This window comes from Cherax quadricarinatus, chromosome 60, assembly GCF_038502225.1.
Source record: "Cherax quadricarinatus isolate ZL_2023a chromosome 60, ASM3850222v1, whole genome shotgun sequence".
NCBI lineage: Eukaryota > Metazoa > Arthropoda > Malacostraca > Decapoda > Parastacidae > Cherax > Cherax quadricarinatus.
In genome coordinates, this window is record NC_091351.1 from 1,223,162 (window position 1) to 1,249,161 (window position 26,000).

The window sequence follows — 26,000 nt, forward strand, 5'->3', positions numbered from 1 at the left end:
ATCTATGTAACTGTATTTTTGCATAACTAAATAAACTTACATGTGGAAGACATTGGGACGCGCATTGTTTGAAATAATTTTAGCAATATATAAGTAGGAAATGTATAATACTGGAGTATAAAGTAACAGAATATTACTTAAATGAAATATTGCAAAGACCACAATGGAATTAAGTCACTATGACTTGTTTTTTTAGTTATCATTTTGTAATTATAGTTATCATAGGTGGATCATTTACACACATGTTACTGGGCATAATTACTCATAATAAGTACCTACATAAAGTTATTTAATACATATTTTTTAGATTGAGAGAAGCGAGGGAGAGTACTCACCTAATTGTGGTTACAGGGGTCGAGACTCAGCTCCTGGCACCGCCTCTTCACTGATCGCTACTAGGTTCTCTCTTTCTCTGCTTCCTGAGCGTTGTCATACCTCGTCTTAAAGCTATGTATGGTTCCTGCCTCCAGTACATCACTTGCTAGGCTATTGTACTTCCTGACGACTCTGTGACTGAAGAAATACTTCCTAACATCCCTGTGACTCTTCTGAGTCTTCAGCTTCCAATTGTGACCCCTTGTTTCTGTGTCCCCTCTCTGGAATATCCTGTCCCTGTCCACCTTGTCTATTCCCCGCATTATTTTGTATGTCGTTATCATGTCTCCCCTGACCCTCCTGTATTCCAGTGTCGTCAGTCCGATTTCCCTCAACCTTCGTAGGACATTTCCCTGAGCTCCGGAACTAGCCTTGTTAGGGAGAGTAGTTAGTTAGGGAGAGTAGTTAGGGAGAGTAGTGGGATAATGAGTATATTACAGGGTGAAGTGAAGCTGTGATATTGTGGCACATTATTAAATGAAGTTAATTAAAGATGAAGGACTTAAATGAGCATAATATTAAAGATTATTTCAACTTGAAATAATGTACAGAGATGGGTGACATTGAGGTGTTAATTTATTATCATCATGATGCGTCCCATAGCCACCCTGTGGGCGGCAGTCAAAATATTCCAGAGGTACCTAATGAGTCCAGAGCATTTCGGGGGAACTTAGGCCTATCTTAGTAAGTAAATAAGACTAAAAAGTGGAGGTGAGTGACATTGTTGAGCATTATTGGGTTTTCCTAGACTTGATGTATATAATGTAAATTTTACGTGTCCATAACAGTTGCATACTCTCACGACCCTTGTACATTTTTTGTGTAATGTAAAGAAAGGTTAAATAAAGAGTTGGTTATTCATGTCAAAATAATATAAGTGTCTTCCATGGTGGTGTGTGGTCACGTGACCGAGTGATTTAAAGTTTAGACCAATGAGAGTGAGTGTGAGCTCTGGCAGCGACCAATCAGATACCTCCTTCATCCTCTCCTCATTCAAAACTTGTAAACTTGAGGTGTGTGTTGATGCTGCCTTAACTTGCTCTCCATATTGCTTATTTCCTGCCACAAAACTGGGAAAATGACGAGCCACCACAAGGATGAAGTGAAGAAGGAGATACCGGAGATAATAACAGACCCGTCCACTGGTACTAAGTACCAGAGAGGAAAGTTTCTGGGCAAGGTATGTCAGCCGTGTCCTCTCCTTCATCCTCTCGTATTTACTAAGTCCTGCCTTTATTTCTCTACTGAACATCGCCTGGGTTGTTTAACTTATCTTGTGTAAATAAACATGTATATGAGTCCTTTTTCTATGTTATTTATATACTTATATTCCCTCTTAGTAAGTCCTATATCTATTTCAGTACTTTATTTAGTAGATAATTTTATGAAACACTACAAAATATTCCTTATTCTCACCATAAATACCACACCTACATACATTCTTACATATATACATTGTTTATTCATTGTGTTCAGTCTGAAAATGTTTTTATACTTGTTAATTAATCATGTTTGTTTATACATTAGTAGATTTAAATGATGGCAATGTACAATGATTATAGAAAACCATAGTTATAATAATAATTAACACAAGATAACCATATACTAGTACTTTTTGAATATAGTCCATAGGTTTGTATCTTCATGCACGTATACTGTAGGACCCCAATGGAAATAAGTCCCTCTATTTTTTTTTCTTTCCTGGGTAATTTACCCATATTAAACTATGTTATGATAATTGTTCATATATGTGCCTGTACCTAAATAAATTTAATACATATTACTGTCTTCTCTACATGTCTGTGATGTTACCTACAGCTTCTCTCAAAATTACTTTGTCATTTGGCTTCATAAACTTTATATTTGATAGCTTTCTCTCCCTGGGACTAACTCTTATTGGTAGAGCGTTTAGCTCACAACGGAAAGGGTCTGGGTTCAATCCCAGGTTGTGCAAGATTACAGTCAGGCCTCCTGACACTTGCTGCACGTTACATAATGCTAAATAAGTTAGACTATTTAAGGTTATCAATGCTCTGGGGGTTATTCTGAGTAGTCTTCTAATGTTCCAAGGAGAAATCAGCGTTAATAACTATCTTAACACCAGTTTTGGGTTGTCCTATTTTAAATCTGCAGAATTTTCTGCCTGAGTACTTTATGCTTAAAAAAGTTGTACCTACTGACATTATTGTACAAATTTACAAGTCTAAAAATCATATGTAGATTTCTTGAACCAATCTTATAATTACCCTAATTACTTAGGATAAGCCACACACACTTAAATATACATAATAATATTAAGAACTCAGCCTTAAGTAATTAAATTACCTGCTGTCCTGTACAGTAAATACAATTATAGTGACTAACTATTACAATATTAGTTAAATTGAATCTAAAACAGCTACAGTATTCTCAGTTCACAAAGGGGGTGATTCATATTGACACAAGCAATTATAAACCAACATCAAAACTGCAGATGTTATAAAAATAATTCATTAATAAGTATACTGCATAACTAGACATTTTTTACTCTATTGTTTTATACTTCCAAAAGGGTACAGATAATATCTATAAGAATACCAGTGGTCTTGCTGGGTTAGTAAGTCAGTCTGTCTCCTGGATAACTTGCTTACATCAGTGACTGGAAGATTTGGCGACTTCACTGGATACCAGCCATAATAAACATGTTGGACAATCTACACAGCTAATACCAACTTAGAATATATTTTAGTGTGAAAAGCCTTGACACTGGATTGCAACAATCCTCTGAACTATTGAAGGTTCCTGGGCTCTAGTATCAAAAACTTAAGACATCAGTGCTGATATGTGTTGCTACTCTTGATACACACATACCCCATACAATAAATGGTAGCCACCGATCATCCACACTACCACCCACATGATCCCTATCATACTACGTTGTTTCAAGCCTTCATCCGTACACCCCTCGAACACCCAACATTATATATATGTAGGGTTTGCCACTGACTGCAGTTTTGGCATCCACAGTAGGCCTTGGAATGTATCCCCTGCAGATATGGGGGACTACTGTACTGTATACTGCACTGTATCTATAGATTTTTTTTTTTTCAATGTGTTTGATATGAATATTTAGGATAATTTCAATATGTTGATAAGATGTAAGCCTAGAATTTTACTCTTCGTACTTTGTCATTCTCGTAGCATCCAAATGTTTCTTGTAAATCAGTACAGTACTTGTAAAATGGTTAAAAAGTTGGATCAGATCAGATACGATAGTTGTATTTTTGTTCATTGTCCAATGTGTTATGAGACTAAAGTAACCATACCTGAATTTTAGTCCAGTATTCTGGTCTTGATGTAGCCAGTAAGATCACCTTGGTAAGTGTCAGTTAACCCTTAAATGGTCCAAACATATATATACGTTTTTTCAACATCTGAAAGTATGTAAAAAAATGTAGATCTTTTTTGTTTTACATTTGAAAACGTGTAAAAAAAACTTTTATCTACTTTTTTTTTTGTTATATTTGAAAATATGTAAAAGAAAGTAGATCTACTTTTGTAGCACTACGAATTTGAACGTCGATCTGTTTGGACCATTTAAGGGTTAAATATTATGACCGAAACGTCTGAGGTTCCCTCTGTAAATTGTGGGTTATTGGTGGAATGAATCGATATAATTTGCTACAGGACTAGATGTTTCATGGCATAATTCATTCTTGGCTGTTAATATGGAATGATCTTTTGATTTTAGCTAATAGCACAGTTTGTTATTTTCATATTCTTAAGTTTTATAAAAATATGTTTTAGTGCTCTTGATAAATTAGTTAATTATTATTTATTTCAGGGTGGATTCGCGAAATGTTACGAACTAACAGATTTAAAAACCAAAGAAATATTTGCTGGGAAGATAGTTGCCAAATCGTTACTTGTCAAGCCACATCAGAAAGAAAAGATGTCTCAGGAGATATCAATTCATCGCAGTTTAAAAGATAAGCACGTTGTTGGCTTCCGTGGATTCTTTGAAGATTCTGATAACGTGTACATTATCTTAGAATTATGTAGGAGAAGGGTAAGTTAATTTGTTAATATTACACAGCTACTTTTCTGATTTTCCCTGATGTTTATTTTAGAACTGTCATTGGTGTAGTACTGTATCTAGCTTATATGACCAAAATAGTATTTGCTAGGTAAACCTTGTCACCTCTGTTCTTTTTTGTTTTTTATAATGCAAGGTATGTAAAATAATATGTATAGAAAGAAGTTAGTTTAATATGTTTATTATGCACCCCATACTCATCCTCTGGGTGGTAGTCAAAGGATTACAGTGTTTGTGTATAGATAGAAGTGAAAGTGGAATAAGAATCTTTCCTTCATAAGCTATGCGTGTTGTAAGAGGCGATTAAAATGCCGGGAGCAAGGGACATGTAACCCCTTTTCCTGTATAAATTACTAAATTTAAAAAAAACTTTCGTTTTTTCTTTTTGGGTCACCCTGCCGGTTTGTTGAAAGAAAGAATATTAACATGAAATGAACTTGTGTGTTGGAAGAATACCAACGTAAGTTGAAACGGTAGATCATTTACAATGTAAATACATTGCAGGGAATTTAGCACAACAGAAATTGCAGCTGTGAAAATATAGCACCGAAAAGGGATTGGCATTAAAGGCTGTAAAAGAAGGAAGGATTGGTCAGGAAGCAGTCACAGTAGTGCTGAAGAGTGGGTTTTTTTTCCTCTCAGTGGTTGCAGTCTGTGGACTCAAATATCAGGATTGTGTTTACCACCTAATAAGACATAATACGACCACTGGATCAAAGAGATATTAAAACACCCTCACAAGGGATCCTTAACCTTGTCAAACCCTGTGTAAAAAAATAATAAAAAAAAAAAGTAATGGAATGACTACAGATTGGAGTCCCAGAGTTCTGGTGTAAACTTAACATGTAGATACATTTGTGTGTATACAATTGGCATGGAAGCAAGTGCGCCAATTAACAGTATGTATATGGAGGCAGGAGGCAAATGCTCTATTTAACAGGTGGCCAGTAATGGCAGTTGTGGTGGAAAAAGAAAAGCTTATTCTGCAGTGATTGTAACAATACTGAACAATTCTGTGACTACAGGACTTTGTCCATTGTTGCCAAATCTATTGACCCAACAGGCTTTGTTCTGTATTTCCAATAAATATAGCACTTACTGTATTTTGTGGTGAATAATTTCTCTGGCATTCCTTCATTAAGTAGTAAGGTCAAGAAAATTGTGACTGGCATGAAGTGCACCATGTGAAGGCTCTAAATTCATGTTGACATGGGTTGTGTAGGTCGTGTATTTCTTACACATGATGAAAAATTCAAGTAAGATTTTTCCACAGGGGATGCTGTAAACATGTTTCACTAGGAGAGAGTAACCACTGTAATTTCATTTGAATCTTCTAATACTGAGGTCGTGTCAGCATAGACCATCATATCTCCACGGGACCCTCCCAACAGTCGCCTCCATGCGCTGAATTTTCGCTCTGCATTCGTTTCCACTTTTTCAGATTCAATTGTAATTATGGCGAAAGTAAATGCATATACCACCCAGAGTTTCACTAATATATGGATGTGCAGGCCAAGGTTGGTGATATTAGTGGGGGCCAAATTACCCAGCAAATGTGAAGTGATACCTTTTATATATACCTTTGAAGAGTCTCGAGAGAGTATCTATTCTCTGAGCCTGGCCATGGGCCAGGTTCGTCTGGTGCTTGCCTGGTCAACCAGGCTCATTTCTTCCATTATCACCTTAAGGAAGACTGGGAGGCCACAGCTGTGACAAGTTGGATAGGAAAACTGGTAGCTGTACAACAGGTCTGGTTTCATTGTTGACTTATGTTAATTAGGCAGAGTTACTCATGATGCACTGTGTGGACCCACCTGGTTTTACATTTCTTCAAAGGCTCATGGAGGTTGTTGGAAACCCAAACGGTTGAGCTGAGGCCAAAAAATATCGGCAGGTGTCGTATTTGATGACAAAATATCAGCATACAGAAGGGCCCCGCTTTACAGTGGTTCACTTTACGGTATTTTGCTAATGTAACAGTTTTCAATTACATCCATTCAGTATTCAAACTTCCTGCAATAAATATATTCAGAACTCACAATAAGCTAAGGATGAAAATATTTTAAGTAATGTGTGTACTGTATATGCATTTTATAGGCTTAGCTTTATTGCTCACTTAATATATAATAGTGGAAACATGTTATCAGGCCTTTATATGCATTGAAAATGAAATTTTTTTTTTTTTTCACTTGACAGTGATTTTCACTTTACAGCAGTAGCCCAAAATCTAACCTGTATAAGTGGGGCCTTCCTGTACGAATACAGTGAGCACAGTTTGGTCACTTTATGTACTAGTATGTCAAACACAGTTCCGGGATAAATTTGTGTACAATAGTAATATAGGTGTGTGGAATTATAATTTTTCTTTTTCTCTTTAATTTGTAGTCGCTGATGGAACTTCACAAACGGCGTAAAGCAATAACCGAACCTGAGACACGTTACTTTCTGAAGCAGATCCTTAATGGCGTCAAACACTTGCACGACAGAAAAGTTATTCACAGAGATCTCAAGCTTGGTAATCTCTTCCTTAATGATGAAATGGAACTAAAAATAGGAGATTTTGGCTTGGCTACTAGAATAGATTATGAAGGAGAGAGGAAAAGGTGAGTATGATGTGTTTTAATCCCTTGTAATTTTGTCTTATTTACAGTGGACCCCCGCATAGCGACTTTAATCCGTGCAAGAGGGCTGGTTGTTATGCGAAATGTTCGGTATGCGAATGAATTTTCCCCATAAGAAATAATGGAAATCAAATTAATCCGTGCAAGACACCCAAAAGTATGAAAAAAAATTTTTTTTACCACATGAAATGTTAATTTTAATACACACAAACTGAAAAAGGCATGCACAATTACATGACACTTACTTTTATTGAAGATCTGGTGATGATTGATGGGATGGGAGGAGGGGAGAGAGAGTGTTAGTGTTTAGAAGGGGAATCCCCTTCCATTAAGACTTGAGGTGTCGAGTCCTTTTCTGGGGTTGCTTCCCTTCTTCTTTTAATGCCACTAGGACCAGGTTCAGAGTCACTGGACTTTTGTCGCACAACATATCTGTCCATAGTGGCCTGTACCTCTCATTCCTTTATGACTTCCCCAAAGTGTTTCACAACATTGTCAGTGTACAGGTTGCCAACACGGCTTGCAATAGCTGTGTGAGGGTGATTTTCATCCATGAAGGTTTGCACTTCAAGCCACTTTGCACAGATTTCCTTAATCTTTGTTGTAGGCAATTTCTTCAATTTCTCTCTCCCCTCTGAACCAGTTTCCTCAGGTCTGGCCTCTTGCTGTTGAAGTTGATCTATCAGCTCATCAGTGGTTAGTTCTTCATTGTCCTCCTCCACCAACTCTTCCACATCATCCCCACTAACCTCCAACCCTAAGGACTTTCCCAATGCCACAATGGATTCCTCAACTGGCATAATCCTCTCAGGGTTAGCCTCAAACCCTTCAAAATCCCTTTTGTCTACACATTCTGGCCACAGTTTCTTCCAAGCAGAGTTCAAGGTCTTCTTAGTCACTCCCTCCCAAGCCTTACCTATAAGGTTTACACAATTGAGGATATTAAAGTGCTCTCTCCAAAACTCTCTTAGAGTCAGTTGAGTTTCTGAGGTCACTACAAAGCACCTTTCAAACAGAGCTTTTGTGTACAGTTTTTTGAAGTTTGCAATAACCTGCTAGTCCATGGGCTGCAGGAGAGGAGTGGTATTAGGAGGCAAAAACTTCACCTTAATGAATTTCATGTCCCCATAAAGTCGCTCTGCCACGTCTGTAGGATGACCAGGGGCATTGTCTAACACCAGGAGGCACTTAAGTTCTAATTTCTTTTCAGTTAGGTAATCTTTCACATTGGGGGCAAATGCATGGTGTAACCAGTCATAGAAAAAGTCCCTAGTGACCCATGCCTTACTGTTTGCCCTCCACAGCACACACAAATTCTCCTTGAGGACATTCTTTTGCCTGAACGGTCTGGGAGTTTCAGAGTGATACACTAATAAAGGCTTCACTTTGCAATCACCAGTAGCATTGGAACACATCAACAAAGTAAGCCTGTCTTTCATAGGCTTATGTCCTGGGAGTGCCTTTTCCTCCTGAGTAATGTAGGTCCTGCTTGGCATTTTCTTCCAAAACAGGCCTGTTTCATCACAATTAAACACTTGTTCAGGTTTCAGTCCTTCACTGTCTATGTACTTCTTGAATTCCTGCACATATTTTTCAGCTGCTTTGTGGTCCGAACTGGCAGCCTCACCATGCCTTATCACACTATGTATGCCACTACGCTTCTTAAATCTCTCAAACCAACCTTTGCTGGCCTTAAATTCACTCACATCATCACTAGTTGCAGGCATTTTTTTAATTAAATCCTCATGCAACTTCCTAGCCTTTTCGCTTATGATCGCTTGAGAGACGCTATCTCCTGCTAGCTGTTTTTCATTTATCCACACCAATAAGAGTCTCTCAACATCTTCCATCACTTGCGATCTCTGTTTCGAAAACACAGTTAAACCTTTGGCAAGAACAGCTTCCTTGATTGCCTTTCTGTTGCCCACAATAGTAGAGATGGTTGATTTTGGTTTCTTGTACAACCTGACCAGGTCGGCGACACGCACTCCTTTCATACTTATCAATGATCTCTTTCTTCATCTCTATAGGAATTCTCACCCTTATTCCTGTAGGGTTGGCACTAGAAGCTTTCTTGGGGCCCATGGTCACTTATTTTCCAGATAAAGCACCGAAAACACTGTAATAATACGAAATATTCCGATTGTATGCTTGGATGTTACTGCGGAGGCTGGCTGGTAAACAATGCCACCGGCGGAACATGTGAGGCTGGCTGAGGGCGCACATTGGACGCGTCTCGGACGAAGAGCGGTGAGCGGGTTTTTGGGCAGTATGCGAGGCAAAATTTTTGCGATCAAAGCGAGCGGTATGCGGATTGTACGGTATGCGATGAGTACGGTATGCGGGGGTCCACTGTATTTTTATTTTCAGATCTATTGTTATTTAGAGATCATTAGAATATTTCCATGTTTCACAGAGGTGTAAAATTTGTATTTCCAATACTGATACTGTAGTAACAGTTTGTAGGATGACAAGATTTACAGTTATTTTTTGATAATTTACACTTTAATGAGACACACATTTAGAAGAAATGTTTGTGTCTCCACGTTTATGCCTCTGTGTAAACCTAACATTCATTTGGTGTTTATTTGGCATTAGTTTTAAGAGTCCTTGTTGTGCCCACTAAGTTACATTATTTAGTATATTATTTAGTATGGCCTGTACAGCAGAGTTTATCAAGTTAATAGAAGATACTTGGAGAAAGATTATATAGGCAGGAGCAAGGAGAGGTCGGGGGGGTTGTAATGCATTGTGTGAAAATATCTAAATTTGATGGTTTGTATCTGTAATGCCAGTTTTGTAATTTTTATGTAAAATTTTATACAGTATTAAAATGGTGGTTCTGTTGTAGCTTTAAATTTAAATCTAGTTTGTGTGTTTTACAAGTACTGTATGCTCTTATCTTTACAGAACACTGTGTGGCACCCCAAATTATATTGCTCCAGAAATCCTCTGCAAGAAGGGTCACAGTTATGAAGTTGATATCTGGTCTATAGGTTGCATTCTGTAAGTACTTAATCAGCTAACAGGGCTCTTTTGTAACTTCTGGGGTCTATTTTTTCTTGTCCATATCATTCAATTATAAAACATTTGATGAGTATTACTCAAATGAATTAAATTAAGCTAATTAGTATATGATAGTCCTTTTAGGAGAGTTTGAAGAGAAGCTGCAAAGGCTGGTGGATGAGGTTGTGAGCATGTATAAAAGGAGGAAATTAAAAGTAAACACAGAAAAGAGCACTTTAATGAGACTAACAAAGGTCCAGGCAATGAAAAATTTGATATATTGGAGGGAGGGAGTATGGAGGAAGTAGTACATGTATTTAGATATTTGATAGTGGATGCATGTTGGCAGATGGGCCTATGAAAGATGAGATCTTAAAGGGACGTTCCTTGAAGCAGGTGGAGGGCTTCTGATCCATGGAGTTGGAATTATCTTCCACATTGATCAAACCTGATTGCTCCCACTCCTAATTTCCCAGGCACTGTTGACCAAAAATGGGTTTGAGACTGTTTATTAGGGAGGTGGTCAACTTGTCAGTTTGTTTTAATTTGTCCACCCTCCCTAGTTGGAAAATGCCTCTTGAATTTAAAACAAATATATGCACTATGTAATTCTTAACTTTGACTTCATTATACTAATTTATGTAACTCGTGTGCCTTACATGTTTCTTTTCAGATATACATTATTAGTGGGAAAACCTCCATTTGAAACACAGACTTTAAAAGATACATATATGAGGATTAAAAAAAATGAGTACCACATACCATCAAGGATTGGTCCACTTGCCCGCTCACTTATTCAGAGACTGCTACAGGGAGACCCAACACGCAGACCTAATGTTGATGTGATTCTTGCCGACGATTTTATGACATTGGGTAAGTTGGAGATGCTGTCTTTCTGCATCATGTACAGCTTTATTTGCATTAACAGTATGATGACAAGTATCTTCACCAGGTGCTAGATCAACCACGCTGTGATGGATATGTAGGGCAGTGGGCCTCCAGCAGCAACAGCCTGGTTGATCAGGCAAGCACCAGACGAGCCTGGCCCATGGCTGGGCTCAGAGTAGAGAAACTCGAAACTCTTGAAAGGTATATCAAGGGTAAAGGTATGATGAATATATTCAAAACATCAGTGCTGCATACATAACTTCGGAATATTTATTTGGCATTTATGTTAAACAAATCTAATTTTAATGGGGCATGTGATAGTAATTTGTGACAAAATTATTTTCCATAACAAGCTCTATGAAGCCAAAGAAATATTTTAAAACGCTGAAGGATGTGAGCGATTGAAGAAGTCTTTAGAAAATTTATTTTAGTCAAATTAATGTAGGAGCTTAGTGAACAGTTACTGGTCTCTGCTTTCATTGCATTCATTAAACTGATTTAAGACTTGAAACCACTTGCTATACATTTCTGCCTTTCTCTACATGGTCTGTTGTCATTCTGACTACAATACCACTCGGGTATCTAACCTCATTCATAGCTCTTGGCTGCTATGAATGACAACCTTTCTCAGACAAGAATCTTAGTTCATGTGTGCAGGTACTTGTACTATTATCAACAGGATTATACATCCTCAAAAATCTTCATTATTTTACCCAGGTTTTTGTTTGCTCAGCAACACTTTTCTTCATATAAAACTTGTTAGTAACATCTCTTCATCTTTACTGCAACTTATTTCTAGTCTCTGCAAATAAAATCTTAGGCATGAAACTTAAAAAAACAAAAAAACAAAAAAAAAAAAAAAGTTAATTGAATACCAAAGAGAAATTATTAGAAAAATAATGAAAGCAAAAGGTCGAATGGCCAGATATTGATGCTTCATTCCCTAATAAAGCTAATTAAACTGTTTGTGTTTTATTCAACCCCCCCCCCCCCCTTTTTTTTTTTTTTTTTTTTTTTTTTTAGAGAGAGAGAGAGAGAGAAAGGGATACTTTTGGTGCATGTCCACACATATTGCCCTTTTCAGAAAAATATTGAACAATGATAGTAGCATTTAATTAATATCTTTAAAACTTGCTCTTATTTTAAACTAATAATATTAGCCTTTCATACTGTCACTGCTTCCAACTTAGAAAATTTTTGCTACCTTCAGTAATTGTCTATGCATCTAGAGACTTAAGAAAATCCTACAGTCAATTTCTGTGCTCTTTCATCTGGCATTGTCTTGTTCATTAATCTGGCACATAATGATTTCTTCTTGGTTATATCTTTGGTATTCCAAGTTAATTTTAACATTAGTACTTTATTCCAGCTTATATTAACTGAGGTTCTTGCTTAGTGTTGATGCTGTTAGAATGTGGAACTACCATAATTTGTATATGGCATTTCATCATCCAGTATATAATTACTGATTTTGTAGGGTTAAGAGTAGGAGAAAGGGTGGGAGTGATGGAGCCATTATGTATTTTTTTTCTATGAATCACATGGTGTGTGTTCAAGAGTAATTACAGCTTTTGATGAGAAGAAGTTTACTACAGGATGAATTGATATGCAAGAGACTAAGATATACCAGAGGTACATACTCTTTTCAAGTGCCAAATATAACTTGCTGAAAAATAAGCTATGCAGTGTATAATATAAATGTGTGTACAGTTAGTGAAAGGTACTCTGTTAAGCTAGTGGTCACTTTATTTTTATGCCACAATTCTGCCATTCGAGGGCAGTATATGGGCTCATGCAGCCAAAGGAGAGACTAGAGTTTGCAGACTAGGAGTCATGTTAACAAGTGCATGGCATGATATAAAAAATATAAGTGTATGTAGGGTGATGACAGTCCACATAACAGAAATATCAAGGAATTTTTCATTTGAATTTCAGTAAACTTGATCAATCTTTTTTCACCTAATATAGATGGGAATTAATAATCCAGCTACATACAGTATTAGGCATGTCGTAGTCAGATTTAAACAAAATACTTAATATAAATTATTTCAATTTCATCATTGGTTGTACATGATTAGTTAGAATTTTGAATCCTGTCTTAACTAATCTTCACATCTCTGACTGCTCTTTGAAAGCTTAGAAAAATTTTCTTACTTTTGCAGCCTGGCCCTGGGCCAGGCTGTTACTGCTGGTGGCTCACATATCTATCTCAGCCTGGTTAATCTTTCATTTGGTAGAGGTACAAAGCCAATTTCTTCATAGAAACTAATACACTTGTTCCAGCAATGTTTCTGATATCTTGTGGTAGTCTGGGCCCACAGATATTGATAGTGTTATTTTGCTGTGCCCATGCTGCAGTAGCTAAATTCTTCCATTTTTTTCCATAGCTTTTCTATTGTTGACTTCACAGCACTAAGTTGAAATTGTTCAAATATGAGCCACTGGCTTGTTCTTTATCATGCTTATTCTGTACAAAGCAATAATATCTCCAAAAACATAAAAAATCAGATTAGAGAAATTTTTTTTTGTAAGACACGTATTTCTAGTCATTTACATTAACATGTTATTTTTTTTATATTACAGGTTACATTCCAACTCGCCTACCAACCTCTTGCCTCACCATGGCTCCAAGATTTGATTCTCGGTGTTCCATTGTTGCTACGAGGAAACCTTTACTGGAGATAAACAACAAAGGTAAGTATGTACTCAAGAATAGTCAGGGATGTGCTTTTTCTGTTTTTATAGAATGGCCAGGGTATTCTATGTAAATTGTAGTCATAATGTTAATTTTTTTTTTCAACACCAGCAGTCTCTTACCAAGGCAGGGTGACCTATTAAGAAAAACAAAAGTTTTTCTTTTTAATTAATGAACAGTGATAAATGCTGGACTGGTAGCTCAGCTTTATAGTATGATGAGGAAAAGCTGTCTAGTAGAGTTTGTATGTGATGTCATAGGGCGAGCATGTGCCAGTGATGCTGTTTGTCTTGTGAGAGTTGCAACGAAATAATGCCCCCTGCCTTCATGTGCTCCCTTCCCGTGCCCTGATCCCTCCCTTCATATGCCCTCTTCCCATGCCGCCCACTCCCTGCCTTCCCCTGAACCCCACTCCCTGCCTTCACATGCCCCCTGCTCTCTGCCTTCCCATGCCCCCACTACCTTCCTGTGCCCCCACTGCTTTCCCATGCCCCCACTCCCTGCCTTTCCATGCCCCCCACTCCCTGCCTTTCCATGCCCCCCACTCCTTGCCTTCCCATGCCCCCACTCCCTGCCTTCCCATGCCCCCCCACTCTGCCTTCCCATGCCCCCCACTCTGCCTTCCCATGCCCCCCACTCCCTGCCTTCCCATGCCCCCACTCCCTGCCTTCCCATGCCCCCCACTCCCACCCTTCCCAAGCCCCCACTCCCTGCCTTTCCATGCCCCCCACACCCTGCCTTTACATGCCCCCACTCCCTGCCTTTACATGCCCCCACTCCCTGCCTTCCCATGCCCCCCACTCCCTGCCTTCCCATGCCCCCACTCCCTGCCTTCCCATGCCCCCATTCCCTGCCTTCCCATGCCCCCACTCCCTGCCTTCCCATGCCCCCACTCCCTGCCTTGCCATGCCACCACTCCCTGCCTTCCCATGCCCCCACTCCCTGCCTTCCCATGCCCCCACTCCCTGCCTTCCCATGCCCCCATTCCCTGGCTTCCCATGCTCCCCACTCCCTGCCTTCCCATCCCCCCACTCCCTGCCTTCCCATGCCCCCACTCCCTGCCTTCCCATGCCTCCCACTCCCTGCCTTCCCATGCCCCACTCCCTGCCTTCCCATGCCCCCCACTCCATGCCTCCCACTCCCTGCCTTCTGATGCCTCCACTCCCTGCCTTCTCATGCCCCCCCACTCGCAGCCGTCTCATGCCTCCACTGCTTTCCCATCCCCCCCACTCTGCTACCCATGTCTCACTACCTGTGCCCCCCTCCCCCTCTACCCATGCCCTCTACTCCATGCCTTCCCATGCACCCTGTTCCCCGACTTTCTGCCCCCCCCCCCATTCCCTACTCATCAGCTCAGGTTGACATTTCAACACTGTATGAGCACCATCTTGTGTGAAGGAATACGACAGGCCTTCCCATGCCCCCCACTCCCAGCCTTTCCATGCCCCCCACTCCCTGCCTTTCCATGCCCCCACTCCCTGCCATTCCATGCCCCCCACTCCCTGCCTTTCCATGCCCCCACTCCCTGCCTTTCCATGCCCCCCACTCCCTGCCTTTCCATGCCCCCCACTCCCTGCCTTTCCATGCCCCCACTCCCTGCCTTTCCATGCCCCCCACTCCCTGCCTTTCCATGCCCCCCACTCCCTGCCTTTCCATGCCCCCCACTCCCTGCCATTCCATGCCCCCCACTCCCTGCCTTTCCATGCCCCCCACTCCCTGCCTTTCCATGCCCCCCACTCCCTGCCTTTCCATGCCCCCCACTCCCTGCCTTTCCATGCCCCCCACTCCCGGCCTTACCATGCCCCCACTCCCTGCCTTCCCATGCCCCCCACTACCTGCCTTTCCATGCCCCCCACACCCTGCCTTCCCATGCCCCCCACTCCCTGCCTTTCCATGCCCCCCACTCCCTGCCTTTCCATGCCCCCCACTCCCTGCCTTCCCATGCCCCCACTCCCTGCCTTCCCATGCCCCCATTCCCTGGCTTCCCATGCCCCCCCACTCCCTGCCTTCCCATCCCCCCCACTCCCTGCCTTCCCATGCCCCCCACTCCCTGTCTTCCCATGCATCCCACTCCCTGTCTTCCCATGCATCCCACTCCCTGCCTTCCCATCCCCCCACGCCCTGCCTTCCCATCCCCCCACTTCCTGCCTTCCCATGCCCCCCACTCCCTGCCTTCCCATGCCCCCACTCCCTGCCTTCCCATGCCCCCATTCCCTGGCTTCCCATGCCCCCCCACTCCCTGCCTTCCCATGCCTCCCACTCCCTGCCTTCCCATGCCCCCATTCCCTGGCTTCCCATGCCCCCCCACTCCCTGCCTTCCCATCCCCTCCACTCCCTGCCTTCCCATGCCCCCCACTCCCTGTCTTCCCCTGCATCCCACTCCCTGCCTTCTCATGCCCCCCACTAGCCTTCTCATGCCCCCCACTCTAGCCTTCTCATGCCTCCACTGCTTTCCCATCCCCCCACTCTGCTACCCATGTCTCACTACTCATGCCCCCTCCCCCTCTACCCATGCCCTCTACTCCATGCACCCTGTTCCCTGACTTTCTGCCCCCCCCCCCCCCCCATTCCCTACTCATCAGCTCAGGTTGACATTTCAACACTGTATGAGCACCATCTTGTGTGATGGAATACGACAGGCAAACAGCTTTTGTTCCCACTTTAACTATCACACAGAATAACAGCAGCACACTGCCGATGTGTCCAGTTTTAATATAGTAAAAGAAACCGTCCCTGCACCTCCACTCCTATCTTACCCCATCCCAGCCCCTCCCTTCTGATTCCTTGCCACCACCTCACCCCCTTCCCATCTGTACTGATTTTGTGGCATATTATCTTGGCGAGACTAGCCTGGCCTTCTGAATTAATATAATGTAGCTTAGTTCTGCCCAACATGTTTAGGGTCAGCCTATATTTACTTGGTGTTGCTTAGCATCAGTGAGTTTCTCGTTCTCAGGCTGGTTGTCAGTGATTGCGACAGTGAATTTGCAATGTTACTATCACTTGAAAATTCAATTTCTCGTTTGGACTAGGCCGTTCTGCCAAGGTAATTCCCAAGTGATAGTACTCCTGTGTTATGTATAAATCTTCCAATTTACTGTAGCTACTGAACACAGTATATCCCCAATATATCCTCAACGCCTTATGAAATCTTCCAGCTCAGGCTTAAGTCTATCAAAACAAGACTTATCCTGTGAAGTATGATGAGTAAACTGCTAATTTTCATACCCAACTAATTTATTTGCGAATAAGGCATCGACCTTCTTGGGCCTCGTAAGGCAGACGAGGCTTTTTTTTTTTTTTAAATTATACAAACGGGGAAAGCCTTACAATTGACTAGGTATACTGGACACCTGGTGTTTTGACTACTGTACAACTTTGGGGATAGTTTGTTAGTGGGATAATAATTCTGGTTTTCTGATCGTACTTGAAACTCTTTATTCATTATTGCATTTATAGATTTTGTATTTAGTAATTTTTTTTAAATTTTATTAATTGACGTTACCCTAACGAGGCCTGGTCGTGGACCGGGCTGCGGGGGCGTTAACCCCCGCGTCCCAGTCCACGTATACTCCAGGTAACTTAAATAACCATTACAGAGAAATTAGGTTAAGTAAATGCGTAAAAAAAAAAAAAATACGTTTTAAGAAGAGGCTGTAATGACGTCGATCTTTATTATTATTATTAAGCTAACTTCTGTAATCTTCCACAACGTTAGTGTGTTTTACTCAAAATACTAGCAAGTAGGAAACGGGACTGTAGCGAACATAGGTCTGATCCAAATTGTTAGTACTAGAACATGGCAAACTAAAACTGGCAGGCAGTAACCTGCGTTCAGAATTATAATCTTGGAGGGAGCGCTAAACCCGTAAGGATTATACAGTGCCTGTGGGAAGGGGGGATGGAAAGTATTCAGGCTCAATTCAGGGAACTGGAGCACAGATCCAATTCTTTAGATCAAGAGCCCATCACCAGCGTCAAGGAACCTCCCTTTAGGGGGCTTGTGGGGCCTGGTCTCAGAAAAGTGTGAAATCTAACTGTTAAACCTTTGCACAGACAGGATTGCTTCACTTGTCTTAGCTTCAAGAATTTACAAAACGATCAGCAAATCTTATTAACTTCTACCAGCGTTAACTACAGTAATTATTTACCATGAGTGTCCTAATAATTCACGTAACATTTCCTCTAGAATTTAAAAGGCCTAGTTTAAGACTAGGCCCCCCGGGGGGGGGATGATTACCAACAGATAACCTATAACTTAAATGATAGCCAAGAGAGTGCAATGACTGAGATTCACGGCTCCATCTTGTAGCAACTGAGTGCAGGCAGTTCCTGGAAGCTGGTAAACTAGATTAACTCTTGCAACCGTGTTAGGTCTACTCCATTATTCATGTTCACTCTCCTAATTACCTTCACTCTACCGCCAAGACTTTCTTTTATTGAGTTTCGCTTGAACTGCTTGCAAAATTATTTTTAAAAATATCGGGAACATGTTGGAAGACTGCTGGGAAGAGCCTAGCTGAAGCAGTATTTGACATGTGCAATATATATCACAGTTCTCAACTCTGCTTCCCCCCCCCCCTAAAATCCACCCTTCTCCCTCTTCTCCCTCCTCACTTTTCCCCCTCCTCCCTTTTCCCCCTCCTCCCTTTTCCCCCTCCTCCCTTTTCCCCCTCCTCCCTTTTCCCCCTCCTCCCTTTTCACCCTTCTCCCCCTCCTCCCTTTCCCCCCTCCTCCATTTTCCCCCTCCTCCCTTTTCCCCCTCCTCCCTTTTCCCCCTCCTCCCTTTTCCCCCTCGTCCCTTTTCCCCCTCGTCCCTTTTCCCCCTCGTCCCTTTTCCCCCTCGTCCCTTTTCCCCCTCGTCCCTTTTCCCCCTCGTCCCTTTTCCCCCTCGTCCCTTTTCCCCCTCGTCCCTTTTCCCCCTCGTCCCTTTTCCCCCTCGTCCCTTTTCCCCCTCGTCCCTTTTCCCCCTCGTCCCTTTTCCCCCTCGTCCCTTTTCCCCCTCGTCCCTTTTCCCCCTCGTCCCTTTTCCCCCTCGTCCCTTTTCCCCCTCCTCACTTTTCCCCCTCCTCACTTTTCCCCCTCCTCACTTTTCCCCCTCCTCACTTTTCCCCCTCCTCACTTTTCCCCCTCCTCACTTTTCCCCCTCCTCACTTTTCCCCCTCCTCACTTTTCCCCCCTCCTCACTTTTCCCCCCTCCTCACTTTTCCCCCCTCCTCACTTTTCCCCCCTCCTCACTTTTCCCCCCTCCTCACTTTTCCCCCCTCCTCACTTTTCCCCCCTCCTCACTTTTCCCCCCTCCTCACTTTTCCCCCCTCCTCACTTTTCCCCCCTCCTCACTTTTCCCCCCTCCTCACTTTTCCCCCCTCGTCACTTTTCCCCCCTCGTCACTTTTCCCCCCTCGTCACTTTTCCCCCCTCGTCACTTTTCCCCCCTCGTCACTTTTCCCCCCTCGTCACTTTTCCCCCCTCGTCACTTTTCCCCCCTCGTCACTTTTCCCCCCTCGTCACTTTTCCCCCCTTGTCACTTTTCCCCCCTCCTCACGTTTCCCCCTCCTCACTTTTCCTCCTCCTCACTTTTCCTCCTCCTCACTTTTCCTCCTCACTTTTCCTCCTCACTCCTCCCCTCATCTCCTCGCCCCCTCATCTCCTACCCCTCCTAACTCCCCCCTCCTAACTCCCCCCCTCCTAACTCCCCCCTCCTAACTCCCCCTCCTAACTCCCCCCTCCTAACTGCCCCCCTCCTAACTCCCCCCTCCTAACTCCCCCATCCCTTCTCAACCCTTCATCAGAATCCCGCACTTGAGAGGGGGGGGGCCTTATGACGATGTTTCGGTCCAACTTGACATTGGCCTGGTACAGACCGAAACGTCGTCATAATGGGGTTCCTTAAGTTTGGTTTTTGGTGATGTAGCATGTTATTTATTATTATTTTTATGGTTAGAGGACAATCGAACCTAACATAAATTTGTTGCAGTGTGTAAGAATTCCACTTAGATGTTTGTGAGACTTGAAAGGATGAGTTGTCAGGACCAGTACCTCCAGTATAGCTTTTGATCTTTGTAGTTTTAGCACCACACTTCATTGTGTGTGTGTGTGGTTGTAGTACCAGTGTGAATGTATTACCAGTGTGTGATTATATGACCACACTGTGTGTGATTGTAGCACCACACTTCGTGTATGTGTGGTTGTAGCACCACACACACGTCTTGTTTTTGTTAACGGTCCTGCCTAGCTGCCTTCATGTTGTTATAAAAATATGGAGCTCTACACCACTTGATCGGAGTTGTCATGCAAAACATTCTGAATTCAAGTTGAAGACTGCTGCGTCTAAAATGCATTGCTGTGCACGTGTCAACATTGAAATTCATCTTCCACGTCTCCGACCACAGTGCCAACCTATCCAGATAACTGAATACTCCTTTGAATGCTGCATTTTATTTGTGCATCCAAATGGAAACTAATGTAGACTGGGGTGCGTGTGTGTGTATATATATATATATATATATATATATATATATATATATAAATATATATATATATATATATATATATATATATATATATATGTCTGTATGTCTGTATGTCACGGTCATGTCTTAAAGCAAAGCAGGCGCTGCGTGTTGCATGCGACTTCAGCTGTTTACATGGTTGTGAGTGGTAGTGTTATTGTTCATGGCTCAGGTATCAGTCTGGCAACAAACTTAAGATGTTTCTCAAAGTTATCTCCATGGCTGCCGTATATTCATATACTTAACAAGAGTTGTATTTGTAATGAAGACAAGACATAGGTGCTGAGCAAGCTTTTATTCTGACATGTCTGTATAGAGGTTAGGCAAGATTTGTGAGGAAACAGGAGTAATGTTTCCTGACGCGAGTCTGTTATATGACGACCCGCCGCTGGAGCTTTTGATCACCTGATCGAGGCCTTCCACTGGCTTACCCCTCCACCCTTTTAAAAATTATGGTTATAACCCTTTTTTTTAATCTATGTAGAGCTTTATCAGTTCATAGGGCTAAACGTTATCACAAAAGCTTTCACTGCACCCGTGTATTTTTTGCAATACAGTCGGCAGTGATCTTGATAGTATCATATGTAGTTTGTATTAGAGAAAAAAATTAAAATCAAATGCCTCTGATAGTATCCAGTTGATTGAGAGATGTGAGCAGAGACCACGAGGAGAGTAGGTGACTGCCGCTCCATGCTAATCTCTTGCAAAGTTGGCAATCACTGTCACTTTTGGTCGGTGACAAAATCTAATTCTGCCTTCAATCTCCGGCAGTGTTGGCGTCCCAAATTGCATTCCGGATTTAGTTACTTCAGGTTCTCTCTATGCTCCCTACTATTCTGCAGTGTGCTGCGTAACACCATACAGGTGAAGTGTGGTGCTGCTGTAACCACACAGGTGAAGTGTGGTGCTGCTGTAACATCACACAGGTGAAGTGTGGTGCTTCTGTAACACCACACAGGTGAAGTGTGGTGCTTCTGTAACACCACACAGGTGAAGTGTGGTGCTGCTGTAACCACACATGTGAAGTGTGGTGCTGCTGTAACATCACACAGGTGAAGTGTGGTGCTTCTGTAACACCACACAGGTGAAGTGTGGTGCTTCTGTAACACCACACAGGTGAAGTGTGGTGCTTCTGTAACACCACACAGGTGAAGTGTGGTGCTTCTGTAACACCACACAGGTGAAGTGTGGTGCTTCTGTAACACCACACAGGTGAAGTGTGGTGCTTCTGTAACACCACACAGGTGAAGTGTGGTGCTTCTGTAACACCACACAGGTGAAGTGTGGTGCTTCTGTAACACCACACAGGTGAAGTGTGGTGCTTCTGTAACACCACACAGGTGAAGTGTGGTGCTTCTGTAACACCACACAGGTGAAGTGTGGTGCTTCTGTAACACCACACAGGTGAAGTGTGGTGCTTCTGTAACACCACACAGGTGAAGTGTGGTGCTTCTGTAACACCACACAGGTGAAGTGTGGTGCTTCTGTAACACCACACAGGTGAAGTGTGGTGCTTCTGTAACACCACACAGGTGAAGTGTGGTGCTTCTGTAACACCACACAGGTGAAGTGTGGTGCTTCTGTAACACCACACAGGTGAAGTGTGGTGCTTCTGTAACACCACACAGGTGAAGTGTGGTGCTTCTGTAACACCACACAGGTGAAGTGTGGTGCTTCTGTAACACCACACAGGTGAAGTGTGGTGCTTCTGTAACACCACACAGGTGAAGTGTGGTGCTTCTGTAACACCACACAGGTGAAGTGTGGTGCTGCTGTAACATGTTGCCACATGTACGCAGTGTAGTGTTGCTACAACTACACATGAAGCTTAATGGAAAATATGAATTATTTTTAATTAAAATTTGTGTTGCGTAATTAATTGCTATTGTGCCTGTCTAGCGAAAGCGTCCATTATGTTTGTTGTTGACGGTTGCTCCAGTCCTACGTTATAGCGTTGCTTAATTATAAATGCAATATATTAAGCATTGTGTGTTGAGGGTTATGTATCCTCCCAGTATATCCATGGAAATGAATATTAACATGGTTGATAATTTTCCTCTCGGAAGATGGCCAATATAACAGTTTGCTTGTTGAACTTGAGACTGCTTCTGTGTAAAAGTTTCCAACACAGCACAGTAGAGCATTATACTTCCGTCAACACTGTCCATCATACTGAGAAGTAGATGAAACATTTTAGCAACCATAGGCTTGAATATAAGCTCAACTCAGCTGATAAGAGTGGAATAGATGTAGGGCTGGCTGGGACGCTGTGGCCTTCACACAGTACAATCCACGGTTTCCACACTTTTTTTTCCATAGAATATTACCTTAACTTGTCTAGGGTGTCCACAAGGCTGACACCACATGTTAGGTGTGTAGGATTCCGGATTACGGAACACTGAGGACTGCAGACGTTTATTGAGGTTAGAATGGTGAGTCCTGCTAGCCGGTTTTAGTTGTGTCCACGTTCAAGCAAGCTTACTGCCCAGCGTGACGTGAGAAGCCTAGCGAGAGGCCAGTATCCACATGCTCATTGTACTTGCCTATTTGTGGTTGCAGGGGTCGATTCATAGCTCCTGGCCCCGCCTCTTCACTGAGATTACGTACGCTTGTGTGAGTGGCTACCAACATCTGTATGCACTGCTGATAATTTTGTTTGTTTTGTGTATAGTTTCCTCATGAGATTTGTGATTTCTCCGTCCTGGTGTTTGGCCTCCTTGTACCGATCAAGTCTTGTGGCTACCACATCTTCACTTTCATATGCATTCAGTAAAGTTATATCTTAATTTTTTGTGTGAATTTATTTGCAATTAAATTTTTTTTTCGTGAGGTCTAAAAATGCTGTGATCAGTCTTTTTTTTGTGTGTGTACCTGTACAAAAATGTGATTACTAGAGCCAGTCACAATCCTCTATCACTATGTTTACGTGGCTGAGGGAATAGTTCTCACGCACAGTAATTTGACCATTAATAGTTCTCACGCACAGTACTCTGACCATTAATGGCTACCAAGCACAGTACTCGGACAAAAAAAAATCTTGCCTTTTACTTAAATGGCGATAACTTGACCATATTTAAATTTGAGAAAAGTACTACGACACCCAGGTTGGCGCTTCAATAAAAGCATCCATGATCTCATATTTCTTAAAAATGGCAATAACAGTTTGATTAAATTGTGGAAATGAGTTTTACTAAGTGCAGAATTAAGTCTTTTTCTTTATTTCTTATAGTTTCATATTTAGAAGAGAGATATGGGCACTTTATTATTAATCGGCCCTTAGCAAAAATTGAATTAATGTTCCACCCTGTCATGGCCTCGACCGCGGGGGCGTTGACCCCCGGAATAAGTCCATTTTTATTTTTACCCCTTGAGGGGCAGCAAAAAAGATTGCACATTCTCCGCCAGTTTTCGTTTAATGGACAGCCGAACATTGATTCATACTGGTCTTTTAGAATTTCATTATTATTTTTAATCATCAGTGTATGAACCTCCTGTGATTAATGGTCCATTTTTATAGTTCTTAACTTGTATTTTGGATGTGTAGAAATATTTGTAATTCTCGCACTATCCTAAAACTCCTTTTGTTGCCTTTGTCCTTCAGTCTGATACGAAAACTTTGTTTAGCTCGAATCTTTCAGCAAAGGTTATCTTTCATTCGTTGTGATATATTCACACTTCTTCATTCTTCTTAGTTGACGCCTCCCACCAGCCATAAGTGGAAATAACAATAGAACCCTGCTTGTCTTCAAGAGGGAGCTGGACAAATACCTAAAGTCGATGCCGGATCACCCTGGCTGTGGTTCGTACGTTGGACTACGTGCGGCTAGAAGTAACAGTCTAGCTGCTCAGACGCTGACCCACCGGGAGGCCTGGTCATAGACCGGGCCGCGGGGACGTTGATCCCCGGAATATCCTCCAGGTAGGCTTTCTCAGAAGCTACTGAGGATACTAGTCATCAACAGTGGTGGTCAGTCACTGAGGATACTAATCAACAGTGGTGGTCAGTCACTGAGGATACTAGTCAACAGTGGTGGTCAGTCACTGAGGATACTAATCAACAGTGGTGGTCAGTCACTGAGGATACTAGTCATCAACAGTGGTGGTCAGTCACTGAGGATACTAGTCATCAACAGTGGTGGTCAGTCACTGAGGATACTAGTCATCAACACTGGTGGTCAGTCACTGAGGATACTAGTCATCAACAGTGTGGTCAGTCACTGAGGATACTAGTCATCAACAGTGTGGTCAGTCACTGAGGATACTAGTCATCAACAGTGGTGGTCAGTCACTGAGGATACTAGTCATCAACAGTGGTCAGTCACTGAGGATACTAGTCATCAACAGTGGTCAGTCACTGAGGATACTAGTCATCAACAGTGGTGGTCAGTCACTGAGGATACTAGTCATCAACAGTGGTGGTCAGTCACTGAGGATACTAGTCATCAACAGTGTGGTCAGTCACTGAGGATACTAGTCATCAACAGTGTGGTCAGTCACTGAGGATACTAGTCATCAACAGTGGTCAGTCACTGAGGATGCTAGTCATCAGCAGTGGTGGTCAGTCACTGAGGATACTAGTCAACAGTGGTGGTCAGTCACTGAGGATACTAGTCATCAGCAGTGGTGGTCAGTCACTGAGGATACTAGTCATCAACAGTGGTGGTCAGAGGATACTAGTCATCAACAGCGGTGGTCAGTCACTGAGGATACTAGTGAGCAACAGTGGTGGTCAGTCACTGAGGATACTAGTCATCAACAGTGGTGGTCAGTCACTGAGGATACTAGTCATCAACAGCTGTCATGCCGTAGGCGGGTAAGGCAACACAGGCGTTTTCTAACATTAGTCGTGTGCACATGTGTGAGCATCATAATGTTGAATATATTTTTCTCAAGTATCTGAGTGGTGAGATCATATGGTTCACAACTGAAAGGTCATAGTTTGTCCTCTGGCCGGAGAAACGTATGGGCTCCTTTTCCTCGGACTTCTGCTGTCTTTCTTCACCTAGCAATAAAAACAGACACCCGTTTGTTTACCTCCCTTTGTGGGTCAAATCCGGGAAAAAATTGCCGGGAAATGTGTTCGAAACTCTGGTGAAGTTGAATTAAAAACTTTTTTCCGCAATAGTTTTAGCATCTTTTAATTATTTTCTGGCTATCATATTATCAGGGGCAGAAAATTAATGGATCTTAGGAAGGCAGGAATCCCAGCTGGTGCAGAATGGGAGTGTGGGAGGGGTCGGGGGGAGGGATGACTTTAAAGAGGAACGTTACAGTGGTTGCTGATGGAAGGGAGGGAAGGGGGTCCGTGATGGCTGGCAGGGGGCTGGCGGGTGTGCAGGGAGTGAGAAATGGTTGTAAGTAGGGTGCCGGAGTGGAAAAGATTGTAGGAAGGGTTAGATTTCGTCGGTTGTAGAAGGGGTGGGAATGACAGAAAGATGATAGGTGATTGGAGGTATGATAGATGATGCGAGGGATAGTAGGTGCTTATAGGGAGGGTAGGTGTAGATAAAGAGGGTACTGGGTAGGAAGTGGAGATAGGAGAGTGGTATTCTTGGTGATGGGAGGGTGAGTGCAAAGTAATAGGTTGAAGGAAGAAATGGAGCACGAGGTGATGGAAATAAGTGTTAAATTATATGGCCAGTTAGTCAAACCTTGTCACTCATTAAAAATATTTACTAAGTATTTTTGAGAAGTGTGTAATGTAGGTAAGAAATTACTAGGCAACAACCATCCAGGGATGTTCTGCCGCCCTCTTGTCATACCAGTAAATTTGGTAACATGGGTGGTACATGATATATACCACATGTATACATGTTATGCCTAATAAGC

At 42.4% G+C, this 26,000-nt stretch overlaps 1 protein-coding gene across 1 annotated transcript in view; it reads left to right on the forward strand.

Annotated features, from left to right (window-relative positions):
• Positions 1–1,298: 1,298 nt before the first annotated feature.
• polo (Serine/threonine-protein kinase polo) overlaps positions 1,299–26,000 on the forward strand; it is a 108,347-nt gene continuing 83,645 nt past the window's right edge. The window contains exons 1-6 of the mRNA XM_053784558.2: positions 1,299–1,555; positions 4,199–4,423; positions 6,836–7,053; positions 9,982–10,077; positions 10,751–10,950; positions 13,549–13,659. Of these exons, the coding sequence (XP_053640533.1) occupies positions 1,454–1,555; positions 4,199–4,423; positions 6,836–7,053; positions 9,982–10,077; positions 10,751–10,950; positions 13,549–13,659 (952 nt within the window). The 5' untranslated portion in view covers positions 1,299–1,453. The remainder of the gene's footprint in view (positions 1,556–4,198; positions 4,424–6,835; positions 7,054–9,981; positions 10,078–10,750; positions 10,951–13,548; positions 13,660–26,000) is intronic.